The 23992-nt window shown below is 42.9% G+C and overlaps 2 protein-coding genes across 2 annotated transcripts; both read right to left on the reverse strand.

Moving 5' to 3' along the window:
* Positions 1–1439: 1439 nt before the first annotated feature.
* LOC133107327 (odorant receptor 131-2-like) lies at positions 1440–4521 on the reverse strand. The gene is made up of 3 exons (XM_061216318.1): positions 4410–4521; positions 2654–2937; positions 1440–2127 (listed from the first exon to the last, which is right to left on the reverse strand). Exons 2-3 carry the CDS (start codon positions 2917–2919, stop codon positions 1440–1442), a joined length of 954 nt encoding a protein of 317 aa, XP_061072302.1. The 5' UTR covers positions 2920–2937; positions 4410–4521.
* A 14389-nt stretch (positions 4522–18910) lies between these two features.
* On the reverse strand, positions 18911–20390 carry LOC133107329 (odorant receptor 131-2-like). Its single transcript, XM_061216319.1, has 2 exons — positions 20114–20390; positions 18911–19866 (listed from the first exon to the last, which is right to left on the reverse strand). The coding sequence occupies exons 1-2, from the start codon at positions 20388–20390 to the stop codon at positions 18911–18913; spliced, it is 1233 nt and encodes a 410-aa protein (XP_061072303.1).
* Between the last annotated feature and the right edge of the window lie 3602 nt (positions 20391–23992).

Here is a 23992-nt window from a genome sequence, read left to right on the forward strand (position 1 = left end):
CAGAATTATTTTTTCTTCTCTTCTCTCTCTCCTTTTCTGTCTCCCCATTAGCCTGTTTCCAGTCGGTCCATTTTTTAAAAACTAATACCTATTTCACATTACATTACATTATTGGCATTTGGCAGACGCTCTCATCCAGAGTGACATACATTAGACTAAGCAGGAGACGATCCTCCCCTGGAGCAATGCAGGGTTAAGGGCCTTGCTCAAGGGCCCAACGGCTGTGTGGATCTTATCGCGCTATTTCATGGTTCACTGTTCTGTTGGTCAGTGGTCCTGGAGTTGTTGTTGTTTTTTTAAATCACATTTAAAATCACACCTGATGGAACAGCGATAAGTGCCTAGCACTAAACTTAAATGGCTACATTCAAGTAGCTTATTGAACATTCTGATTTGACTGCTGATTGTATTATATCTGTAAATAATACTGTATCTCTGAAACTAAATGACATGGAGAGCTGGGGAATGAGCTGTGAATGAAAACAAGCCCTCTGCCGATTCCTCCATGTTTCGCAGAAGTCAGTGCAGAAGCTCTGATACAGTGCTGGGTCTCCACATCAGAAAGCCCAGGGCCTGGGAACCCAGTGAGGCAGCAGCCAAGGAAGAGGAGGGGCTTTTGAGCTCAATAGAGGCACAACATAAAGATTCAGTTCTATAGAACTTCAAATATAACTTGTATTTTGCACAAGAGATCTATTCAACCAAGAATTAGTCCATAAGTGAACATTATTTTGCACAATACAAAATCAATCATTCTTCACTGAAATACTTACTGATTTCTGCTCACATGCTGATAATATGGTACATAATTACACGATTTTGTACGCCACCTTCGTAATGATGTCCATACCTTTACAGCACAATTAGGTTGCAATCTGTCTGAATTATTTCAATGCATTAAAAAAAATCGCCACGTGTAAAAGCGCATACACTTACATATTTCTTGATTCCAAGCTGGACCAAAATATTCTCCCATGCTGTGATTATATTGAATTATATTAAACAAAGAACAATGTTGAGTTATAAGTGCTTACATAGAGAATTTTATTTATCGGAAAAATGGGTGGGCTTTTTTTTTTTCAGAGATTGAGAAGACTCATTTTAAAGTTTGGGACACTAGCATGCAGCTTGTGCACTAATTAATCTTCTTAGAAAACTCACCTTGAAGGAAACTAGTAAGAAGTTACAGGTTTGTAATGATGCAATTTAGGGTTCATTTAGGTTGTTTAGATGAAATGTATACAATATAAAATGAACTAGAACATGCAAAGGCTACATTACACTGCAATTTAGGTTGCATTTTATGAATTTCCCTGCTTCATTAAAACTCATGCAAATTTACAGTTTTACAGTCCTATTGTTCTTTAATCTTTTTTTAGATCAAGATATCAGTGTACATGGAAGTCTTCTTTCTGGTTTTCTCCTGTACACAGTCATCCTCAGCTGCTATGTTTCTCCAGAGAGGGGCTAGCCCTGCACCTCATGTAATATTTCAGGGCAAGGCTAAACTCTTTATCCCTGAGGCCATAGATAAGTGGACTCAGTGCCCTTGAGAAAATAGTAAAAGCAATGAAAATGAAGAATCTGAGAGGTATGTACAAGTGTTGGCTTTGCTTCCGAACAACATCCAATATAAAGGGGACCCACAGGTTAGCCGTGCACAGAAAGAGCTGTACGCCATGGAGCAGGAGTGTGCGTCGCCCCTTTGATACAGACTGTTTATTTTCTCCGGAGGCAGCTTGAGCTGCTAGCATGAGCTTTGCGTAGCAGAACAGTACTATCACTGCAATAATAAAGAAGTCCATCTGACTAAAGGTGACATGCATGCGGTGCTGCCATTCAGTCACCAGCATGATCTGGTAGTTGCATAAGGAGGGCATGGCAAAGTAGCTTGGTGGGGCTGTGACAGTGAGGATAACAAGATCTATGATGACCTTGACAGAGCTGAATGCCCAGATGATAATGATGGCAGCTATGGCCCTGCCGGTTGTGGAAATGCTGGCATGTCTAAGCGGCATGCAGATGGCCACGTATCGCTCCAGGCACATAGCGGTGATGGTGTAAGGTGTGCTTTTAATGCTGATCCCCATTACAAAGCAGAGCACGATGCAGTGACTGACAGGTATCCACGTATGGAAGTAGCTAAGCAGCCCCACCAGGTTTGTGAGGACCAGGAGTGAAGAGTCCATTAACAGAGTGTTAGCAAACAGGATGTATCGCGGGTCACCCCGGAAAGCCTGCTTACTGAAGAAGGTGAAGAGCATGAAGATGTCAATATAGACAAAGAACCACACCAGCACCTGCACTATGGCTGTCTTCACCCTCAGCACCTTGAGGTCATTGTCAAAAAGAATGAGCTCCTCACTGCTGCTGTTCTGATCCATGGCTCGTGCACCTGCAGTATACTGGAGAAAATGTGTAAAGGAACAAATGTGAATTGACCCTAAGCATGCCTTTTCAATACTGCTGTTCTGACTCATATGATACAAGAAAAAACTAAAACAAGAACTAATCATAGACTATATACAGACTATTCATATCAATAATTCTTTCACTTAAATAATAATTGTGTTGACAATTTTCCATGAAATATGTTTTATAGGAAGGATATGTACAATTGACAGAAATATATTTAAACCCACTGGAGTGACCCACAGCAATCTGAATATAGAAGTAGCTAAGCAGCACCACCAGGTCTGTGAGCAGCAGGAGTATAGAGTCCATCAACAGGGTGTGAGCAAACAGGATATAACGTGTGTCACTGTGGAAAGCCTGCTTACTGAAGAAAGTGAAGAGCATGAAGATGTCGATGTAAATAAAAAACCACACCAGCACCTGCACTATGGCAAACTTCATCCTCAGCTCCATGGGGTCGCTAGAAAGTAGAACCAGCTGCTCACTGCTGCTGATCTGGTCCATGTCAGGTACACCTGCAGGCTACAGGAGAAAATAGAGAAAAAAGCAGACATTCATTGTGACTAATGCAGTACTTCTTAAAATAGCTCTTCATGGACTGCTTTCCCTCAGAATATAATTGCGTTGGCAATTTTCCCTTGAAAGGTGCCTTAGAGTAAAGACACGAAAAATATGAACATCATTTTTCTTTAACATTTTTTGCATTTATTTGCTTCAGTTTCAGAGAATGCACAATGATCAATTATACAACAATAAGTGATGTTTGTTCCAAGTTTGTAAGAGGTATTTGCAACATGGTATTCTGTAAATAAGCTTTGAAAACAAAAGATTACTCCCTCATCTACTGTTTTTGAACTACCCAATGGCCTCAATCATCTGCTCATACAATAGACTGTGCACTTTCAGAAACGTCCCAACAAAATAGTTAATGAACAAGCAAAATGAGCAAAAATGCTTTCAAAAAAGTGTAAGGCTATTAAGCACAACTATTGTTTAAATATAACTTACCTCCTATATCCTACCTTGACTAATTCTTCACACCACATTACCAGCAAAATGACAAATGAGTCAAAGGCATCTTGTTATATATAGAGGTGGGGCCAGTTTTTTTTTTTTTTGCTGAATATTACTCTCGTCAGGGCCCGCTGAGGAAATTTGTTACATGGGACCTAATCAAGAAGCCATGAAATTCCAGCAATGTTGTCCAATAATTGTATTATTTATGAATATGGAATATGGTAAGGGGTTAGGATTGCTCAGAGTGTGTCAATTGCTTGGTAATTGCTACCAAAGGATAGGTTTTAAAGTGTCAAGTAGGTCAAATCCAAGTGAAGACATGATGTTTGGCTCAAAAGCTTCCTGACTGTCAGTCTAACATTAGGATATTGTAGGCACTACATTTTGTAGTTATCTCAGGTTCGTTATATTGTATCCACAATTCAACTCAAAGTTCAACTTTCAATTATAATCTCTGAAAGCCAGGCCTTTGTTGTTCTCCATACTACATTTACATCTGTGGACCAGGTTTGAAATGTGCTCTTGGAGGGTAATCTTTGTGGAGAGCACTCTGGAGGTGACACAGCATTACAGCCAACATACAGACCTGTAGCTCAAATTTCTAAACAGACATGATGCACACATACTGATCAAGTATTTGAAGCAATGCAGTTTTTTATGATTAACAGTTTTAGAGAATGGAGAATGCATTATGGTGGATGGAATTGCACCTATCAATTCCGTGGAATTGTGGATATCTCATAATTTGGCAGATCGCTCCATACCACAAACTCACAAGAATGTCTGACATAGTGGGCTTTAATTCATACTTGAGCTTCAAAACTGGAATCTGTTCATGATAAATCAAAACCAGGACCACAGAGACAGACAGAGAAACTGGCTTTAAGCAGCAAATAATCTGCTCCAGAAAAATCACAATTCCACACTCGAGTGAGTGTGGAACTTCGAAATAAAGAAAAATTGCTAAAAGTATTTACCCTTTCCAATTGCTTCCATTGCTTTCCGCTTTTTATATCGGGCTCAGGCACAGACAAAAGTAAGGCAGGTCCATATCTTTGCCCTGGGTCATGTAGGCCACTAGCTGGTGAACTTGAGGATAACTGAAAGCACATGAAAGGATGAGCAACCATTGGCCTCTTCCCCCAGAGTGCCCACTTAATTCACTCATACAGCTGCCTGTTCACTGAAACTGTCTGCAGCTGGTCCTTAGTGAATGAAGTGCAGCTGTCCCTCACTGCAGCAATGACAGCTCCAAGCAGTGATGCTGCATATGTCACAAGAGAGAAAGAAGAATGATGGGGGGATTTCCTATTTCTCTGAATTGGTAGTGTTCACTTGTTGCACAACAGGCATATATGAGCACTGACACACAAAGGATCTCATCATGGTGGAATGCAAAACCAAGAGATAAGTCACTGCTCTCAAATGAGTAAAGCAACTTTTCTCCCTGTTTAAGGTCAAACTCAGGTTGAGGAGATGGACTTTCAGCAGAGTCTCAGCAATACTCTACTGGCTCCTTGTCCCATAGGGGCACATATCAAAAAATCACCCAGGTAGCTTGTTACATGAATACCCTTCCAACGGCCTCCCGCAGTCCTGCTGAGGATCCATGGACAGAGATGTGTGGTAAGCTTCGTTGCCAGGGCAGAAGCAGAAGCAGATCCCAGGTAGCCGGCTGAGGCATAAATAGAATCTAGATCTAGATATGCATTTCCTCTAGAAAATGCAGTGTGATTGTGGCAAATCAGTGGACTATTAGCTACTGCAATGTAGTGTAATTTGCTCGTGAGAGGACGCTGGCGCTGCTTGTTCGCCGCTTCTCCGTTCGACTGAGATTCGTATTGTGTTTCGTAGGTTATTTTGTTTAGTTAGTCTAATTAGCATTTGTTCCTAGACCTTTTTTCTAGTCTTTTTATTTATTTGTCCACGGTTGCAAAAAAGATTGAATCATCCGACCGACCTACCTGTGGCTGCTACCGGAGCTATTGCTACCTCCAGCTGTTAACACCCGGGGTTCATGCTGCCTCTGGACCCGTTCTTTTCACCGCTCCAGCTGGGTCTGTCTGCCCACATTGCTGCCGTACCACCGGACAACCACTTGATGAGGTATCCCCCAGACAGCCTCCCTGCTGTCTTGGTACGGTTAGTCCTTCGTCGGCTGGGACCGTTGCCTCTCAGTGAGCTCCGTGGCTAGCATTTTGTGCTAGGACTGCTACTTCCCCTTGGCTGTGAGACGGGTGCGTGGGGGTTGGACCCAAAATGCACGACTCAGAAACAATAGTAATATAAAGACCCCTCAGGGCTTTATTCGGGACGAATCCCAGGAGAGTAGTCAACACAAGCAAAGTCCATACACGTAGATCCAGCCAAACAAAAAGTAAACAAACAAAAAGCACGGTGCCGAGGGAAGAGGCAAACTCGTAGTCGGTAGACGTGCAGGGAGGTCCGGTAGCAGGAGAGCTGTCAGCGAGGCAGATGAACAGACGGACGGCAGGCAGAGGCGTAGTCGTGGGCGAAGCGGGAGTCGAAACCATGAAACAATCAGCGAAGCTAAAGTACAAAAACGGTAGGCGAGGACGTAGTCAAAAACAAGCGGTGGTCAACAAAACAGAAATCAATAAACTATGGTCGGTAAACAGGCTTGGATCGTAACGTGTAATCAATAATAGTAATGCTCAAGAGTTGCTTTGGAGTTGAAGAGGCAGACAATTTCGCGAAGAACAGTTGCGCGACTGGGCTATAAATGCGGGTGTAGACAGGTGTAGACAATTAGTTAGAGCGTAGCAAGGAAATGGAAAACAGGTGCGATGGATGACAAGTTTAACAAGGAGATTAGTAATCGTTAGTAATAAACCTATCCTGCCCTAGCATTAGTAAATTAGTAAATGACATGCACGAGAAACGTAAGGTAACATGAACACATGATTAGTCTTGTTAGTTTCTACCCAATCCTGATCTAGCGTTAGTCGTTCTAGTAAATAGACAAATGGAAATAATTAGGGAGTGAATGACAGAAGGAGCGAGAGAGAAAAGGCAGAACGCAAGGTTTGCGGAAAGACATGTAAAAGTGTATGCATAAACAACGACCAGTTAACGTAACAATAAACATAAATCAAAACATAATACAAAACGAAACTAAGACGATAACCATTCAACATAACAAGGTAATATAATCGTAACGAAACATAACTAAACATGACAAGAAAATAAATCGTAACGAAACATAACTAAACAACATGACGAACCTAGACAACATAATACACGATAAGAAACTACGTGACTAAGACAACATAAATAAACATAAATCAACATAAAACATGGCGAGACAGACCTGAAACGTGACAGTGCTGCCTTTGCCCCAGAGCTAGCTAGCATAGCTAGCCTTCACTCGCTGCTAGCCTGGGATAGCAAGCTGAGGTCTGGCTTGACTGCAATTAAGCCCTTTTCTGTCTGGCATGCTTGGGACTGTCCTACTCTGCTTGCTAGCACTCTGTCCACGAGTGCATCGCCTGCGACCACCTGCCGAAGATGCTAGGCAATCGGCTAGCCTCACTGTGCTACCCACTAGCATAGTGGAGCTACCAATTAGCGTCTGGCTAACGGTTAGCAGAGCTGGCGTTTCGCTACCTCTCGCCCTGGATATCATGCGCATCTGCTACTCTACCTCTCAACTCCACCAACTCAACATCCCCATCACCCCTGGTCATAACTATATTTCAAAAATCAAAGAACACGGACTTCTCCGCCGGCCTGGCTATATCCACCGAAGCTGCCGACGAAAGTTTGTTGTCCGCTCTGGAAATCCCATCCCCTCGCTCTGGTCCACCCGGCGTCCAGCAGTGACGTCACAATGTCAACAAAACAAACAGCACGTGCACCCGGACTCTCTGAGAACCTTAGCCAAGGTTTCTCATGCCACCAAAAAATCATCCCATCTCACCTGTGCACTTTTCAACACCCGCTCACTTAATCTCAAAGAACTCATCATCAGTGAATTTATTAATGATAATAACCTGGACTTCATTTTTCTCACTGAAACCTGGCAAAAACCCCTGGACTACTTTTCACTAAATAAAGCAAGTACCCTGGTTATGTGTACATGGACAAGCCTCGCCTGGAAGGGAAAACTGGCGGTGGGATTGCTGTCATCCACCGCCATGAAATAAAAACAACTCAAGTTCCCATCCAGGCTCCCACCTCATTTGAATCCCTCTGCTTAAAAATATCCGGCCCCATACCCCTGGTCATTGCCATCATCTATCGTCCTCCCAAACCCAACCCCACCTTTCTTTCCGACCTCTCTGAGTTTCTCACCCAGCTCTGTGCCATATCCCCATCTACACTTCTGCTTGGCGATTTCAACATCCACATCCACCAAATGCACAACAGCAATAGAACTACTGGAAATTCTCACATTCTTCAACATCACCCAACATATTGATTTCCCCACCCACAACAAAGGCCACACTCTGGACCTGGTCTGCTCCTCTGGCACCACCATCAGCCATATATCCTGCATCGACCTCACTTCCACTGTGTCTGACCACCTGGCCATCACCTTCCACATGGATACCCCCTCCCCCTTGGATAAGCAAAAGCGCACCATAACCTTCCGGAACCTCAAGTCCATAAATTCAGCTTCTCTGTCCATATCCCTCTCCAGCACCATTTCTGACTCCTCCTTCAACCAGACCGTTTCCCCTACCGATCTGGTTAACATCTACAATAACTCACTCTCCTCTTGCCTGGACCAGCTCGCACCCACCCAAACACGTTGTCTCCTTCACCCACACTGCCCCCTGGTACACTGACGAACTGCATTGCCTCAAAAAAAAGGGCCGTCAGCTAGAAAGGCTTGCTAAAAAAACTGGATTAACCATACACAAAGACATCTACCAACAACACCTACAGCTCTACAAAACCACCCTCAACTCCTCCCGCTCCTCCTACTATTCCGGCATCATCCAGTCTGAAAACAGCAACCCCAGAGTTCTCTTCTCCACCATCAACAAACTGCTCAATCCCATGGACACCATCTCACGCTCTTTCACCGTTGATAAATGCAATAACTTCCTCTCATTTTTTGATGACAAAATCAACACTATCCACAACCAGCTGACCATCCCCCCCCCCTGGACCTCAGCCTGAGCCCCCCCCCCCACTCCCTACTCACTCCTTTTCCACATTCCTTAATATCTCCACATCTGACCTCTCCTCTGTAGTTGCTGGTATGAAGTCCTCAACCTGCTCCCTGGACCCCCTCCCCACCTCCCTCCTTAAGGATTGCCTCTCCACACTCTCCCCACTCATCACCAAAACTGTTAACGCCTCCCTCTCCTCTGGTTCAGTTCCCCCTCCTCTAAAGCTTGCCTCCATCACACCCATCCTCAAGAAACCTGGTCTTGACCCTGTCTCCCCCAACAACTACCGGCCCATTTCCAACCTACCCTTTCTGTCAAAAATCCTGGAACGTGTTGTCGCTACTCAAATCACCACCTACCTGCAATCCTATAACCTCTTCGAACAATTTCAATCCGGTTTCCGCTCCAAACACAGCACAGAGACGGCCCTCATCAGAGTCACCAATGACCTCCTGCTCTCCTGCGACATCGGTTCACTCAACATCCTCATCCTCCTCGACCTTAGTGCTGCATTTGACACCATCAACCACCCCATCCTCCTTTCACGCCTCAAATCCACCCTTGGTATCACTGGCACTGCCCTTTCCTGGTTCACCTCCTACCTTTCCGACAGACATCAATTCATCTCCATAAACAACTGTACATCCGTCACAACCCCCGTCAACCAAGGTGTCCCCCAGGGCTCGGTGCTTGGCCCCCTTCTGTTCATCCTTTACATTCTCCCCCTTGGACAGATCTTTCGCCGCCATGGCCTCAATTTCCACTGTTACGCAGACGACACACAGCTCTACCTCCCCTCCAAAACCATCACTGCTACCACTCTCTCCACCCTCACCACCTGCCTGTCTGATATTAAAACCTGGATGCAAACAAACTTTCTAAAACTCAACTGCAATAAATCCGAGATCCTTATCATTGGTCCAGATGCCCTCACCCGCTCCACTCGCAATTTCTCCCTCAACATCGACGGCTCTATTGTCACCCCCTCCACCAAAGTTCGTAACCTTGGTGTCATCTTCGATCCCACCCTCTCCTTCCAGTCCCATGTCAACCAAATCACTAAAACAGCCTTCTTCCACCTCCGCAACATTGCCCGCCTCCGTCCCTCCCTATCCCAAACTGCTGCAGAGACACTTATCCATGCCTTTATCTCATCCAGACTCGACTACTGCAATAGCCTCCTCTACGGTACCACCTCCAAAATCCTTAAAAAACTGCAATATGTGCAAAACTCTGCTGCCCGCCTCCTCACCAGAACCCACTCCAGAGACCACATCACCCCAGTCCTCCATGACCTTCACTGGCTCCCAGTCAAACACAGAATTGACTTTAAAATTCTCACTACCACTTACAAGGCCCTCAATAACCAGGCTCCCCAATACCTCTCCGACCTCCTTCAACCTCATGTCCCCACCCGCTCTCTCAGATCTGCTGATGCCAACCTCCTTGATTTCCCCCACAGGAAAACCAAACGCACCTGGGGTGACAGGGCTTTTTCAGTCGCTGCCCCCACTCTCTGGAACGCACTGCCACCCCACATTAAGACAGCCCCCACCCTTTCCGTGTTCAAAACGTCCCTCAAAACCCACCTATTCAGACTTGCTTTCCCCACATTTTAAATCTCCCTCTAGCCTTAGCTGTTGTTTTAATCCAGCCCTTTTTAGCCTTTTAACTTTTGGTTTTCTCTCATTATGAAGTTGTTTGTTTTGTATTGCTCCCTTTACATTTAGTTTTTGTTCTTAATCTTTCCTCTTTTTAGCCTTTTTATTTATATTTTTTCTTAATAAAGCTGTTATTTTTATTTCTTTTGTAAAGCGTCTTTGGGTACCATGAAAAGCGCTATATAAATTTGATGTATTTTTATTATTATTATTACTACGGCGTTCCATTTACAAGCCTGTGTACCTAATAAAGTGAGAGTATATGAACATGTTGATGTATAATATGGATGTAGTGTAAAACATTGACAGAGTAATGGCAGTTTAAACAACATGTCAACTTCATTGTAATTCCCTCAAAGCACAGGCAGACAGCACAGGCAGACACCCAGGACTTCTTGTGCTGGTTGAGTTGTGGATGAAAGCCAGACAGGAATTATTGCAGCTGTTTGCGTGTTAGCTTCATCAAGTATTACTCTATTTGAAGTAGCAGCTGTGGTTGTTTCCTTGTGTTGTGTTGATTGAGGTTTTTCTTTTTACCTTTCTTGACTTGTAGTTGGCTTTTCTTGACTTGAATTTTGCTTGGTTTGTGGTGGTCTTTTTTCTTCATTGGCTCGCTCCTCATGGAGACAGGTAGGATGCCGCTTGTGGCACATGTTGCAAACACTCCTACTGTTGCAGCTCTTTGAGTAATGACCAGACTTGAGACAACCAAAGCATAGCCTTTCAGCTTGAACAAATTTGATTCTGTCTGAAACTGCTTTCTCCATGAACTTCCTGCATTTGTGCAAAGTATGCCCGTTCTTCTTACAGAAAAAGCATGTTATAACAATATCTTCATTGGAACTTGTGGTCAGTGTCTTTGCTCCAAAGCTTTGATGTCTTTGGAATTTAGTCTTTTCAGCCTCACCTTGTTTCAGTGACTGCAGCGATGACACAGGGTTGCAGGCAATTTTTGCTTCCCTTGTTAGAAATTTGACAAATAGGCTGAAGGAGGGGAATTGGTTACTTTTTTCTTCTACTTCGATAACCTTCCGGTTCCATCTCGCTATTAGCCAATCCGGTAACTTTGAAAGAACTTTCCTGTTTTCATTACAGTCATTCAGAATTTCCAATGCCTTGATGTGGACCATGGCAGCCTCAGAACTACGGAGAAAATCAACAAACTCTCTGAGCTCAAAACTGTCCTTAGATCCCATCTTGGGCCACGCTTGGAGCTTGGAGCTTGTCTCTGTATGCTGTTTTCTGAATGCTGGACTACGCTTTTTTGTTTGCACGTAAAGCACCTGTCAGCAGCTTTACGAGCTCTGTTGTACTTTCATTTGAGGAGGTGGTCACAGCCTGTGGTATGGGAGACATATGCAGGGACAGAGGACTTATGGGAGCAGAAACTTGGTTATCTGCTACTATCTCATGTTCTAGTATGTCTTTCCGCTCTTCTATGGCCTTCACTTGATCGTACACGTGCATTTTCGCTCGTGCTGCATTGAGACCCTTTACTGCCTCCAAATGCTGTATCTTTCTCCGTTTTTCCTCCAGAGTCCTTTGTAGAGCTGCATGCTCTTCTTCCTGTTGAGCTTTAATTTTAGCTTCCTCTTCCTCTCAGAATCCTTTGTTTCACCTCATCTGCTTTTCATTCTAAACATAAACGCTTTATGACTGCTGCCTCGTGATCAGCTATCTTCTTTTTAGCTTCTGCTTCTAGGCGCTGTATTTCCAATTGTTCTCTTTCTTGCTCTTGTAACACTCTCAGAACAGCTTGGCTTGCAGCAGCATCAGCGGCAGCTTCTTGTCGTTTTACAGAAGACCTGCTTGAATGCTCTGCGGTGCCTTTCAAAATAGAAGCAACAGAACCCGATTTATAGGTGCTTGAGAGCCTGCTTCCGGCCAATCTTGCTCTTCTTCTTTTGGAATCCTTCCGTCCAGTCGACTTGAGGCTCTGGATACAATGAACTTAGAAATCGCTACACACAGATCCACTCATCGACGCGTGACCTGGTCTGGAGTTGAGACTTTACGTAGTTCATCATAAACATGCTGGACATCTGCAGAAAGACTTGTGACATCACCAACGATGTCATTAAGCAGATCATCAGATAAAGGCTGTGATAATTGTGATAATGGTTGCTTAGAAGATTTAACTTGTGTTCTCCATTTGTCGGAAATAAAGTTAAACCTTTGTTGAAGCGTTTTTTTTCTCTACCCTTCTCTGTTACAGTTCTGGTTCTTTGACTTCGTCTTGGCTGCTGGGCTTCAGCACCACTCACTAGACCTTCTTCAGGGCGGTCTTGGGAATGTACACTATCCCTAACCTGAATTGTAGGTTCACTTGGTTCTGATATTTTTTATCACTACTTTAAATTGACCCAATTTTGTAAAAAGAAAATGGTAAATAAAAACTCGACATCAACCTTTAAACACTTCAATGTAAATACTTTAAAGCTTAAACAAATCAAATGGTATCCACACCTCAGCCCCTTGCAACAGGAGTTCCCCAGGGCTCAGTCCTAGGCCCGCTTCATTTTTCTCTTTACACTCGTTCCCTTGGCCCTGTGATCACTGCACATGGGCTATCCTACCACTGCTATGCGGACGATACCCAACTCTTCATCTCATTCCCACCATCTGATACATAGGTTTCTGCCCGTATCTCTGCTTGCCTGATTGACATCCAGAGCTGGATTGACAGCCACCATCTAAAGCTCAACCCAGGTAAGACTGAAATGATATTCATCCCTGCTAAGACCTCTCCCCATCTGGATCTCTCCATTTCCCTCGGGGATACCACACTCACGCCATCACCCAGTGCAAGGAATCTCGGCGTGGTCATGGACAGCAGACTGTCCCTTTCCGAGAACATTGCGGCAGTGATGAGACGGGTGCGTGGGGGTTGGACCCAAAATGCACGACTCAGAAACAATAGTAATATAAAGACCCCTCAGGGCTTTATTCGGGACGAATCCCAGGAGCGTAGTCAACACAAGCAAAGTCCATACACGTGGATCCAGCCAAACAAAAAGTAAACAAACAAAAAGCACGGTTCCGAGGGAAGAGGCAAACTCGTAGTCGGTAGACGTGCAGGGAGGTCCGGTAGCAGGAGAGCTGTCAGCGGGGCAGATGAACAGACGGACGGCAGGCAGAGGCGTAGTCGTGGGCGAAGCGGGAGTCGAAACCATGAAACAATCAGCGAAGCAAAAGTACAAAAACGGTAGGCGAGGACGTAGTCAAAAAAACAAACAATGGTCACAAAACAGAAATCAATAAACAATGGTCGGTAAACAGGCTTGGATCGTAACGTGTAATCAATAGTGGTAAATGCTCAAGAGTTGCGTGGTAAACAGAGGCAGACAATTTCGCAGTGAACAGTAGCGCGACTAGGCTATAAATGCGGTGCAGACAATTAGTTAGAGCGTAGCAAGGAAATGGAAAACAGGTGCGATGGATGACAAGTTTAACAGGGAGATTAGTAATCGTTAGTAATAAACCTATCCTGCCCTAGCATTAGTAAATTAGTAAATGACATGCACGAGAAACGTAAGGTAACAAGAACACAAGATTAGTTTGTTAGTTTCTACCCAATCCTGATCTAGCGTTAGTAGTTTTAGTAAATAGACAAATGGAAACAATTAGGGAGTGAATGACAGAAAGAGAGAGAGAGAGAGAGAAAAGGCGGAACGCAAGGTTTGCGGAAAAACATGTAAAAGTGTATGCATAAACAACGACCAGTTAACGTAACAATAAACATGCATCAAAACATAACACAAAGCGAAACTAAGACGATAACCACTCAACATAACAAGGTAATATAATCGTACGAAAACATAACTTGACATGACAAGAAAATAAATCGTAACGAAACATAACTAAACAACATGACGAACCTAGACTAACATAATACATGATAAGACAATGCAAGACTAATACAAAATGAATAAACATAAAACTTGGTGAGACAGACCTGAAACATGACAAGTGACCCGGTCATGCAGGTTCTTCCTATACAACATACGGAGAATCCGCCCCTTTCTCACCCCCTACTCGACCCAGCTCCTGGTCCAAGCAATGGTTCTGTCCCGCCTGGACTACTGCAATTCCCTCTTGGCTAGCCTTCCAGCGTCCACCATCAGACCCCTCCAACTTATCCAGAATGCAGCAGCTTGTCTGGTCTTCAACCTTCCCAAATACTCACACGTCACCCCCCTGCTTACTTCCCTCCACTGGCTGTCTGTCATGGCTCGCATCAAATTCAAAACATTGGTGCTAGCCTTCCAAGCAGTTAAGGGGTCTTCCCCAGCTTACCTCCAAAAAATCATCAGACCCTACACCCCTGCCAGACCTCTTCGTCCAGCCTCCACAGGCCGCTTGGCACCTCCCCCTCTCCGAACCTCCACCTCACGCTCACGACTACTGTCTCCACGGTGGTGGAACAAACTCCCCGTTCAGGTCAGAACTGTAGAATCTCTCCCCACCTTCAAGCGCAAACTGAAGACGCACCTCTTCAAGCAGCACCTCTCCCCATCCCTCCCTACCTCCCTGTGAACCTTAATTGTTGTCTTTGTGATTTACATTGTGTTTCGGTATTCTTTTAGTTGGCTAGGTAAGCAGTGTTTGGATAGTTAAATTGGGTCACTTTTGCTTTATTGTTTGTTTATTTGTTGTTAAAAAAAAAAAAAAAAAATCTTTGTTGTATGGGTAGCAGTTGAAATTGTACTTCCCTCTAGGGTCTTTCAGCGCACTTATCCCTGGTTATGGGTATGCACTTTGTTGTACGTCGCTCTGGATAAGAGCGTCTGCCAAATGCCAATAATGTAATTTACACACAATATATATAACACACTTCAGAACTCTTAGGCAACTTCAACATCAAATGGCAAATAGCCTTTACATATTTTTTAACTTTGGCACCTTAAATGTGTCTATAAATTGCTAGCTTCAATTACATTACATGCGCAAATAAGTCAAAACCCTTACCACACAGCTAGCTATCATGCACAGTCATACTTTGGCAAACCTTTACAAAAGCCCTCTTCTTAGACCACTATTGACTTATTAGTGTCCAAGTTACTTTTGGTTTTGTCTTGAAAACGTTGCTCTTGTGTGCGTCGTCTTTCTTCCTTATGTGCGTGTTTTCAGCTCATCCGACAGTTCTTCAATAACGTCTTCTTGCACGTAGCTACATCGCGACTAGCCGGCTGGTACGTTGAGCTTGCCACATCGTCGATGGACAGTGTAAGTTTTCACTGTAATTCCCTCAAAGCACAGGCAGACACAAGTGGCTTTCTTGCTACAGGTTTATTTGAAGGCTTCTCTCCAAATCCAAATCCATCCACTAAACACAGTATTGACAGGAAAATATTGAGACGATGTTAGCCTAACATAAAACAATAGCATGCACAGGATGTGAAATAACGTTTACCAAGTTAAATACAGACAAACAAAACAACATACCTCGTTGGCTGCATGCTATAAAATGGAATAGTCTTCAAGTCTTCCTTATTAACATTCAAATTAAACCTGTTGTGACCAGCATAAAACTTAATGGCGCATATATGATTTCTTTGCTTTCTTTGCAAGTAGCTTGGCGCAGTTTCTTCAAATTTTGTACTCACGCGAGAGCAGCTTAATGAGGTACGTACGTAATCTTGCCTTGAGCTGAAACTTCAAAATAATAGTACTATTGCTTGTACTAAATGAAATTATTCATAAATAGCAAATGCAACTTAAATGGACTTAATATTGGTATTGGTCTTCAAAAGTAGACAAATTATATAAATGATCTAAACAACAGAATGGCAACAGATACATTCATACTTCCTTACGTTACATTATTGGCATTTGGCAGACGCTCTTATCCAGAGCGACATACAGTTGATTAGACTAAGGAGGAGACAATCCTCCTGGAACAATGCAGAGTTGAGTTAAGGGCCTTGCTCAAGGGCCCAACGGCTGTGCGGATCTTATTGTGGCTACACCGGGAATCGAACCACCGACCTTGCGGGTCCCACTCATGTACCTTAACCACTACGCTACAGGCCGTCCTTCTAGTTGTCCTCCATTCATTCCGATGGGACTTCTTTTCCTGGAAAACCTTAAATGGCTCGGAAATGAATGGGAATATTGAAAAGCTATGAACAAGCTCACCATTCGGGATCAAGCTGGACATTTTCCAGTCGGTTTGGTGTTGATAGCTCAAAAACTGTGTGAAGAGTAGGCGGACAAAAAAGCGGCGGAATAATGAATTAAACTTTTGGATTGCTTCGCAATCGTACTAATTAGTGAAGAAAAAAATTCTGCACAAACATTAGGAAGTCTTTTTTCACACAGAGAGGGGTCACTATGAGGAATAGCTTTCCAAGACATTGTACTGGAGGCAGAAACACTGGGGGTTTTCAAAATCAGGCTTGATAAGGTGCTAGATAGTACTTAGCTGGCAAACTGAGCAGTAGATTAGCTCTAGTGGCAGGAAAACTGGAGCATTGATGGGCTGAATGGCCTGTTCTTATCATTATGTCATGTTATGTCACTGGATCTCACAAATTTGGGTTGGAAGCCTTGATAATGTGGAATCAGTATAAATCATTACAATGAAGGGTCCTGACTAACACAATGAGACTAATTTAGAGAACAGAAGGCAGAATGTTATGAGAGACAGATTGAGAGCATTGTTTGTTTATTGATACATTATCGGAGCACCTTTGTATTTGTTTTCATTCTGAAATGACATTGGAGAGCAGATATTTGTTTCCTACATTTTAGGCAAATGGTTGTTATACGCACAGACACACCGACACATACACTCTCTTAATCCCACTACTACTGACTGCACATCCCCACCCACACACACACACCTACATACCTACACACGCCTTTATTCATGTCTATTTATTTTCTTTATTTTCTGCCATAACTATCACCACCCTGGTCAAAACACATCCACAGAAATATTTTTATCTCTCCATAACTTGATTTATTCAACTTCTTCACCTCCCAACAACTAGTGTCATCGTCTTAACTGGTGTTGTGTCTGTATGTCCGTTCATTCGTCCATCTGTCCATCTGTCTGTGTTTGTTTGACCATCTTTCTGTTGAAGCTGCTTCACCCAGTTTTTGTAAATATCTGTAGAATGGAAATACACACACATATACCCCAGGTTCAGAATTATTTTTTCTTCTCTTCTCTCTCTCCTTTTCTGTCTCCCGATTAGCCTGTTTCCTGTCGGTCCATTTTTTTTTTTACTCATACCTATTTCACATTACATTACATTATTGGCATTTGGCAGACACTCTTATCCAGAGTGACATACATTAGACTAAGCAGGAGACAATCCTCCCCTGGAGCAATGCAGGGTTAAGGGCCTTGCTCAAGGGCCCAACAGCTGTGTGGATCTTATCGCTCTATTTCATGGTTCACTGTTCTGTTGGTCAGCGGTCCTGGAGTTGTTGTTGTTTTTTTAAATCACATTTAAAATCACACCTGATGGAACAGCGATAAGTGCCTAGCACTAAACTTAAATGGCTATATTCAAGTAGCTTATTGAACATTCTGATTTGACTGCTGATTGTATTATATCTGTAAATAATACTGTATCTGTACTGACATGGAGAGCTGGGGAATGAGCTGTGAATGAAAACAAGCCCCCTGCCGATTTCTCCCTGCTTTTCCAATGTCTCATTCATCTTAATGTTTCGCAGAACTCAGTGCAGAAGCTCAGATACAGTGTTGGGTCTGCACATCAGAAAGCCCAGGGCCTGGGAGGCCTTTGATACCTGGGAACCCAGTGAGGCAGCAGCCAAGGAAGAGGAGGGGCATTTGAGCTCAATAGAGGCAGAACATAAAGATTCAGTTCCAAAGAACATAGAACAAATATAACTTGTATTTTCCACAAGAGATCTATTCAGCCAAGAACTACTCCATAAGTGAACATTATTTTGCACAATACAAAATACTTGAATCTTCACTGAAATAGCATCTTATTGATTTCTGCTTACATGCTGATAATATGGTACATAATTCAACATCATTTCAGAAGCCATATTCATAGTAATGTACATAAGTTAACAGCACAGTAAGGTTATCTATCTGAATTATTTCAATGCATTATAAAAATTGCCATGTGTAAAAGCACATACACTTACATATGTCTTGATTCCAAGCTGGACCAAAATATTCTCCCATGCTGTGATTAGCAGATGCAAATCTACACTTGCATTTTCACAAAATTATTTTTTTGAAGTATATTAAACAAAGAACAATGTTGAGTTATAAGTGCTTACATAGAGAATTTTATTTATCGGAAAAATGGGTGGGCTTTTTTTATTTCAGAGATTGACAAGACTCATTTTAAAGTTTGGGACACTAGAATGCAGCTTGTGCACTAATTAATCTTCTTAGAAAACTCACCTTGAAGGAAACTAGTAAGAAGTTACAGGTTTGTAATGATGCAATTTAGGGTTCATTTTGGTTGTTTAGATGAAATGTATACAATATAAAATGAACTAGAACAGGCAAAGGCTACATTACACTGCAATTTAGGTTGCATTTTATGCATTTCCCTGCTCCATTAAAACTCATGCAAATTTACAGTTTTACAGTCCTATTGTTCTTTAATCTTTTTTTAGATCAAGGTATCAGTGTACATGGAAGTCTTCTTTCTGGTTTTCTCCTGTACACAGTCATCCTCAGCTGCTATGTTTCTCCAGAGAGGGGCTAGCCCTGCACCTCATGTAATATTTCAGAGCAAGGCTAAACTCTTTATCCCTGAGGCCATAGATAAGTGGACTCAGTGCCCTTGAGAAAATAGTAAAAGCAATGAAATTGAAGAATCGGACAGGTAGGAACAAGTATTGGCTTTGCTTCCTAACAACATCCAATATAAAGGGGACCCACAGGTTAGCCATGGACAGAAAGAGCTGTACGCCATGGAGCAGGAGTGTGCGTCGCCCCTTTGATACAGACTGTTTATTTTCTCCGGAGGCAGCTTGAGCTGCTAGCATGAGCTTTGCGTAGCAGAACAGTACTATCACTGCAATAATAAAGAAGTCCATCTGACTAAAGGTGACATGCATGCGGTGCTGCCATTCAGTCACCAGCATGATCTGGTAGTTGCATAAGGAGGGCATGGCAAAGTAGCTTGGTGGGGCTGTGACAGTGACGATAACAAGATCTATGATGACCTTGACAGAGCTGAATGCCCAGATGATAATGATGGCAGCTATGGCCCTGCCGGTTGTGGAAATGCTGGCATGTCTAAGCGGCATGCAGATGGCCACGTATCGCTCCAGGCACATAGCGGTGATGGTGTAAGGTGTGTTTTTAATGCTGATCCCCATTACAAAGCAGAGCGCGATGCAGTGACTGACAGGTATCCACGTATGGAAGTAGCTAAGCAGCACCACCAGGTCTGTGAGCAGCAGGAGTGTAGAGTCCATTAACAGAGTGTGAGCAAACAGGATGTATCGCGCATCACCCCGGAAAGCCTGCTTACTGAAGAAGGTGAAGAGCATGAAGATGTCAATATAGACAAAGAACCACACCAGCACCTGCACTATGGCTGTCTTCACCCTCAACACCTTGGGGTCACGGTCAATAAGAATGAGCTCCTCACTGCTGCTGTTCTGATCCATGGCTCGTGCACCTGCAGGATACTGGAGAAAATGTGTAAAGGAACAAATGTGAATTGACCCTAAGCATGCCTCTTCAATACTGCTGTTCTGACTCATATGATACAAGAAAAAACTAAAACAAGAACTAATCATAGACTATATACAGATTATTCATATCAATAATTATTTCACTTAAATAATAATTGTGTTGACAATTTTCGATGAAATATGTTTTAAAGGAAAGATATGTACAATTGACAGAAATATATTTAAACCCACAGGAGTGACCCACAGGAATCTGAATATAGAAGTAGCTAAGCAGCACCACCAGGTCTGTGAGCAGCAGGAGTATAGAGTCCATCAACAGGGTGTGAGCAAACAGGATATAACGTGTGTCACTGTGGAAAGCCTGCTTACTGAAGAAAGTGAAGAGCATGAAGATGTCGATGTAAATAAAAAACCACACCAGCACCTGCACTATGGCAAACTTCATCCTCAGCTCCATGGGGTCGCTAGAAAGTAGAACCAGCTGCTCACTGCTGCTGATCTGGTCCATGGCAGGTACACCTGCAGGCTACAGGAGAAAATAGAGAAAAAAGCAGACATTCATTGTGACTAATGCAGTACTTCTTACACTTAAAATAGCTCTTCATGGACTGCTTTCACTCAGAATATAATTGTGTTGGCAATTTTCCCTTGAAAGGTGCCTTAGAGTAAAGACACGAAAAATATGAACATCATTTTTTTATTTTTTTATTTTGCATTTATTTGCTTCAGTTTCAGAGAATGCACAATGATCAATTATACAACAATAAGTGATGTTTGTTCCAAGTTTGTAAGAGGTATTTGCAACATGGTATTCTGTAAATAAGCTTTGAAAACAAAAGATTACTCCCTCATCTACTGTTTTTGAACTACCCAATGGCCTCGATCATCTGCTCATACAATAGACTGTGCACTTTCAGACACGTCCCAACAAAATAGTTAATGAACATGCAAAATGAGCAAAAATGCTTTCAAAAAAGTGTAAGGCTATTAAGCACAACTATTGTTTAAATATAACTTCATCCTACCTTGACTAATTCTTCACACCACATTACCAGCAAAATGACAAATGAGTAAAAGGCATCTTGTTATATATAGAGGTGGGGCCAGTTTTTTTTTTTTGCTGAATATTACTCTCGTCAGGCCCCGCTGAGGAAATTTGTTACATGGGACATAATCAAGAAGCCATGAAATTCCAGCAATGTTGTCCAATAATTGTATTATTTATGAATATGGTAAGGGGTTAGGATTGCTCCGAGTGTGTCAATTGCTTGGTAATTGCTACCAAAGGATAGGTTATAAAGTGTCAAGTAGGTCAAATCCAAGTGAAGACATGATGTTTGGCTCAAAAGCTTCCTGACTGTCAGTCTAACATTAGGATATTGTAGGCACTACATTTGGTAGTTATCTCAGGTTCGTTATATTGTATCCACAATTCAACTCAAATTTCAACTTTCAATTATAATCTCTGAAAGCCAGGCCTTTGTTGTTCTCCATACTACATTTACATCTGTGGACCAGGTTTGAAATGTGCTCTTGGAGGGTGATCTTTGTGGAGGGCACTCTGGAGGTGACACAGCATTACAGCCAACATACAGACCTGTAGCTCAAATTTCTAAACAGACATGATGCACACATACTGATCAAGTATTTGAAGCAATGCAGTTTTTTATGATTAACAGTTTTAGAGAATGGAAAATGCATTATGGTGGATGGAATTGCACCTATCAATTCCGTGGAATTGTGGATATCTCATAATTTGGCAGATCGCTCCATACCACAAACTCACAAGAATGTCTGACATAGTGGGCTTTAATTCATACTTGAGTCCCCAGCTTCAAAACTGGAATCTGTTCATGATAAATCAAAACCAGGACCACAGAGACAGACAGAGAAACTGGCTTTAAGCAGCAAATAATCTTCTCCAGAAAATCACAATTCCACACTCGAGTGAGTGTGGAACTTCGAAATAAAGAAAAATTGCTAAAAGTATTTACCCTTTCCAATTGCTTCCATTGCTTTCCGCTTTTTATATCGGGCTCAGGCACAGACAAAAGTAAGGCAGGTCCATATCTTTGCCCTGGGTCATGTAGGCCACTAGCTGGTGAACTTGAGGATAACTGAAAGCACATGAAAGGATGAGCAACTATTGGCCTCTTCCCCCAGATTGCCCACTTAATTCACTCATACAGCTGCCTGTTCACTGAACTGAAAGCTCCAAGCAGTGATGCTGCATATGTCACAAGAGAGAAAGAAGAATGTTGGGGGGATTTCCTATTTCTCTGAATTGGTAGTGTTCACTTGTTGCACAACAGGCATATATGAGCACTGACACACAAAGGATCTCATCATGGTGGAATGCAAAACCAAGAGATAAGTCACTGCTCTCAAATGAGTAAAGCAACTTTTCTCCCTGTTTAAGGTCAAACTCAGGTTGAGGAGATGGACTTTCAGCAGAGTCTCTGCAATACTCTACTGGCTCCTTGTCCCATAGGGGCACATAGGTAGCTTGTTACATGAATACCCTTCCAACGGCCTCCCGCAGTCCTGCTGAGGATCCATGGACAGAGATGTGTGGTAAGCCTCGTTGCCAGGGCAGAAGCAGAAGCAGATCCCAGGTAGCCGGCTGAGGCATAAATAGAATCTCGATATATGCATTTCCTCTAGAAAATGCAGTGTGATTGTGGCAAATCAGTGGACTATTAGCTACTACGGCGTTCCATTGAGTATATGAACATGTTGATGTATAATATGTATGTAGTGTAAAACATTGACAGAGTAATGGCAGTTTAAACAACATGTCAACTTCATTGTAATTCCCTCAAAGCACAGGCAGACACCCAGGACTTCTTGTGCTGGTTGAGTTGTGGATGAAAGCCAGACAGGAATTATTGCAGCTGTTTGCGTGTTAGCTTCATCAAGTATTACTCTATTTGAAGTAGCAGCTGTGGTTGTTTTCTTGTGTTGTGTTGATTGAGGTTTTTCTTTTTACCTTTCTTGACTTATAGTTGGCTTTTCTTGACTTGAATTGTGCTTGGTTTGTGGTGGTCTTTTTTCTTCATTGGCTCGCTCCTCATGGAGACAGGTAGGATGCCGCTTGTGGCACATGTTGCAAACACTCCTACTGTTGCAGCTCTTTGAGTAATGACCAGACTTGAGACAACCAAAGCATAGCCTTTCAGCTTGAACAAATTTGATTCTGTCTGAAACTGCTTTCTCCATGAACTTCCTGCATTTGTGCAAAGTATGCCCGTTCTTCTTACAGAAAAAGCATGTTATAACAATATCTTCATTGGAACTTGTGGTCAGTGTCTTTGCTCCAAAGCTTTGATGTCTTTTGAATTTAGTCTTTTCAGCCTCACCTTGTTTCAGTGACTGCAGCGATGAGACAGGGTTGCAGGCGATTTTTGCTTCCCTTGTTAGAAATTTGACAAATAGGCTGAAGGAGGGGAATTGGTTACTTTTTTCTTCTACTTCGATAACCTTCCGGTTCCATCTCGCTGTTAGCCAATCCGGTAACTTTGAAAGAACTTTCCTGTTTTCATTACAGTCATTCAGAATTTCCAATGCCTTGATGTGGACCATGGCAGCCTCACAACTACGGAGAAAATCAATGAACTCTCTGAGCTCAAAGCTGTCCTTAGATCCCATCTTGGGCCACGCTTGGAGCTTGGAGCTTGTCTCTGTATGCTGTTTTCTGAATGCTGGACTACGCTTTTTTGTTTGCACGTAAAGCACCTGTCAGCAGCTTTACGAGCTCTGTTGTACTTTCATTTGAGGAGGTGGTCACAGCCTGTGGTATGGGAGAGATATGCAGGGACAGAGGACTTATGGGAGCAGAAACTTGGTTATCTGCTACTATCTCATGTTCTAGTATGTCTTTCCGCTCTTCTATGGCCTTCACTTGATCGTACACGTGCATTTTCGCTCGTGCTGCATTGAGACCCTTTACTGCCTCCAAATGCTGTATCTTTCTCCGTTTTTCCTCCAGAGTCCTTTGTAGAGCTGCATGCTCTTCTTCCTGTTGAGCTTTAATTTTAGCTTCCTCTTCCTCTCAGAATCCTTTGTTTCACCTCATCTGCTTTTCATTCTAAACAACGCTTTATGACTGCT

This window comes from Conger conger, chromosome 13 (genome assembly GCF_963514075.1).
Source record: "Conger conger chromosome 13, fConCon1.1, whole genome shotgun sequence".
NCBI lineage: Eukaryota > Metazoa > Chordata > Actinopteri > Anguilliformes > Congridae > Conger > Conger conger.

Bases quoted from the DNA above. Each gene is read 5' to 3' on its own strand.
- LOC133107327 (XM_061216318.1), bottom strand. From the start codon at position 2,919: ATGGACCAGATCAGCAGCAGTGAGCAGCTGGTTCTACTTTCTAGCGAC. The intron at 2,128-2,653 runs GGGTCACTCCAG...CTTCCATACGTG, and splicing joins TTCTATATTCAGATTGCTGT to GATACCTGTCAGTCACTGCA.
- LOC133107329 (XM_061216319.1), bottom strand. From the start codon at position 20,390: ATGGACCAGATCAGCAGCAGTGAGCAGCTGGTTCTACTTTCTAGCGAC. The intron at 19,867-20,113 runs GTGGGTTTAAAT...AGTATCCTGCAG, and splicing joins GATTCCTGTGGGTCACTCCT to GTGCACGAGCCATGGATCAG.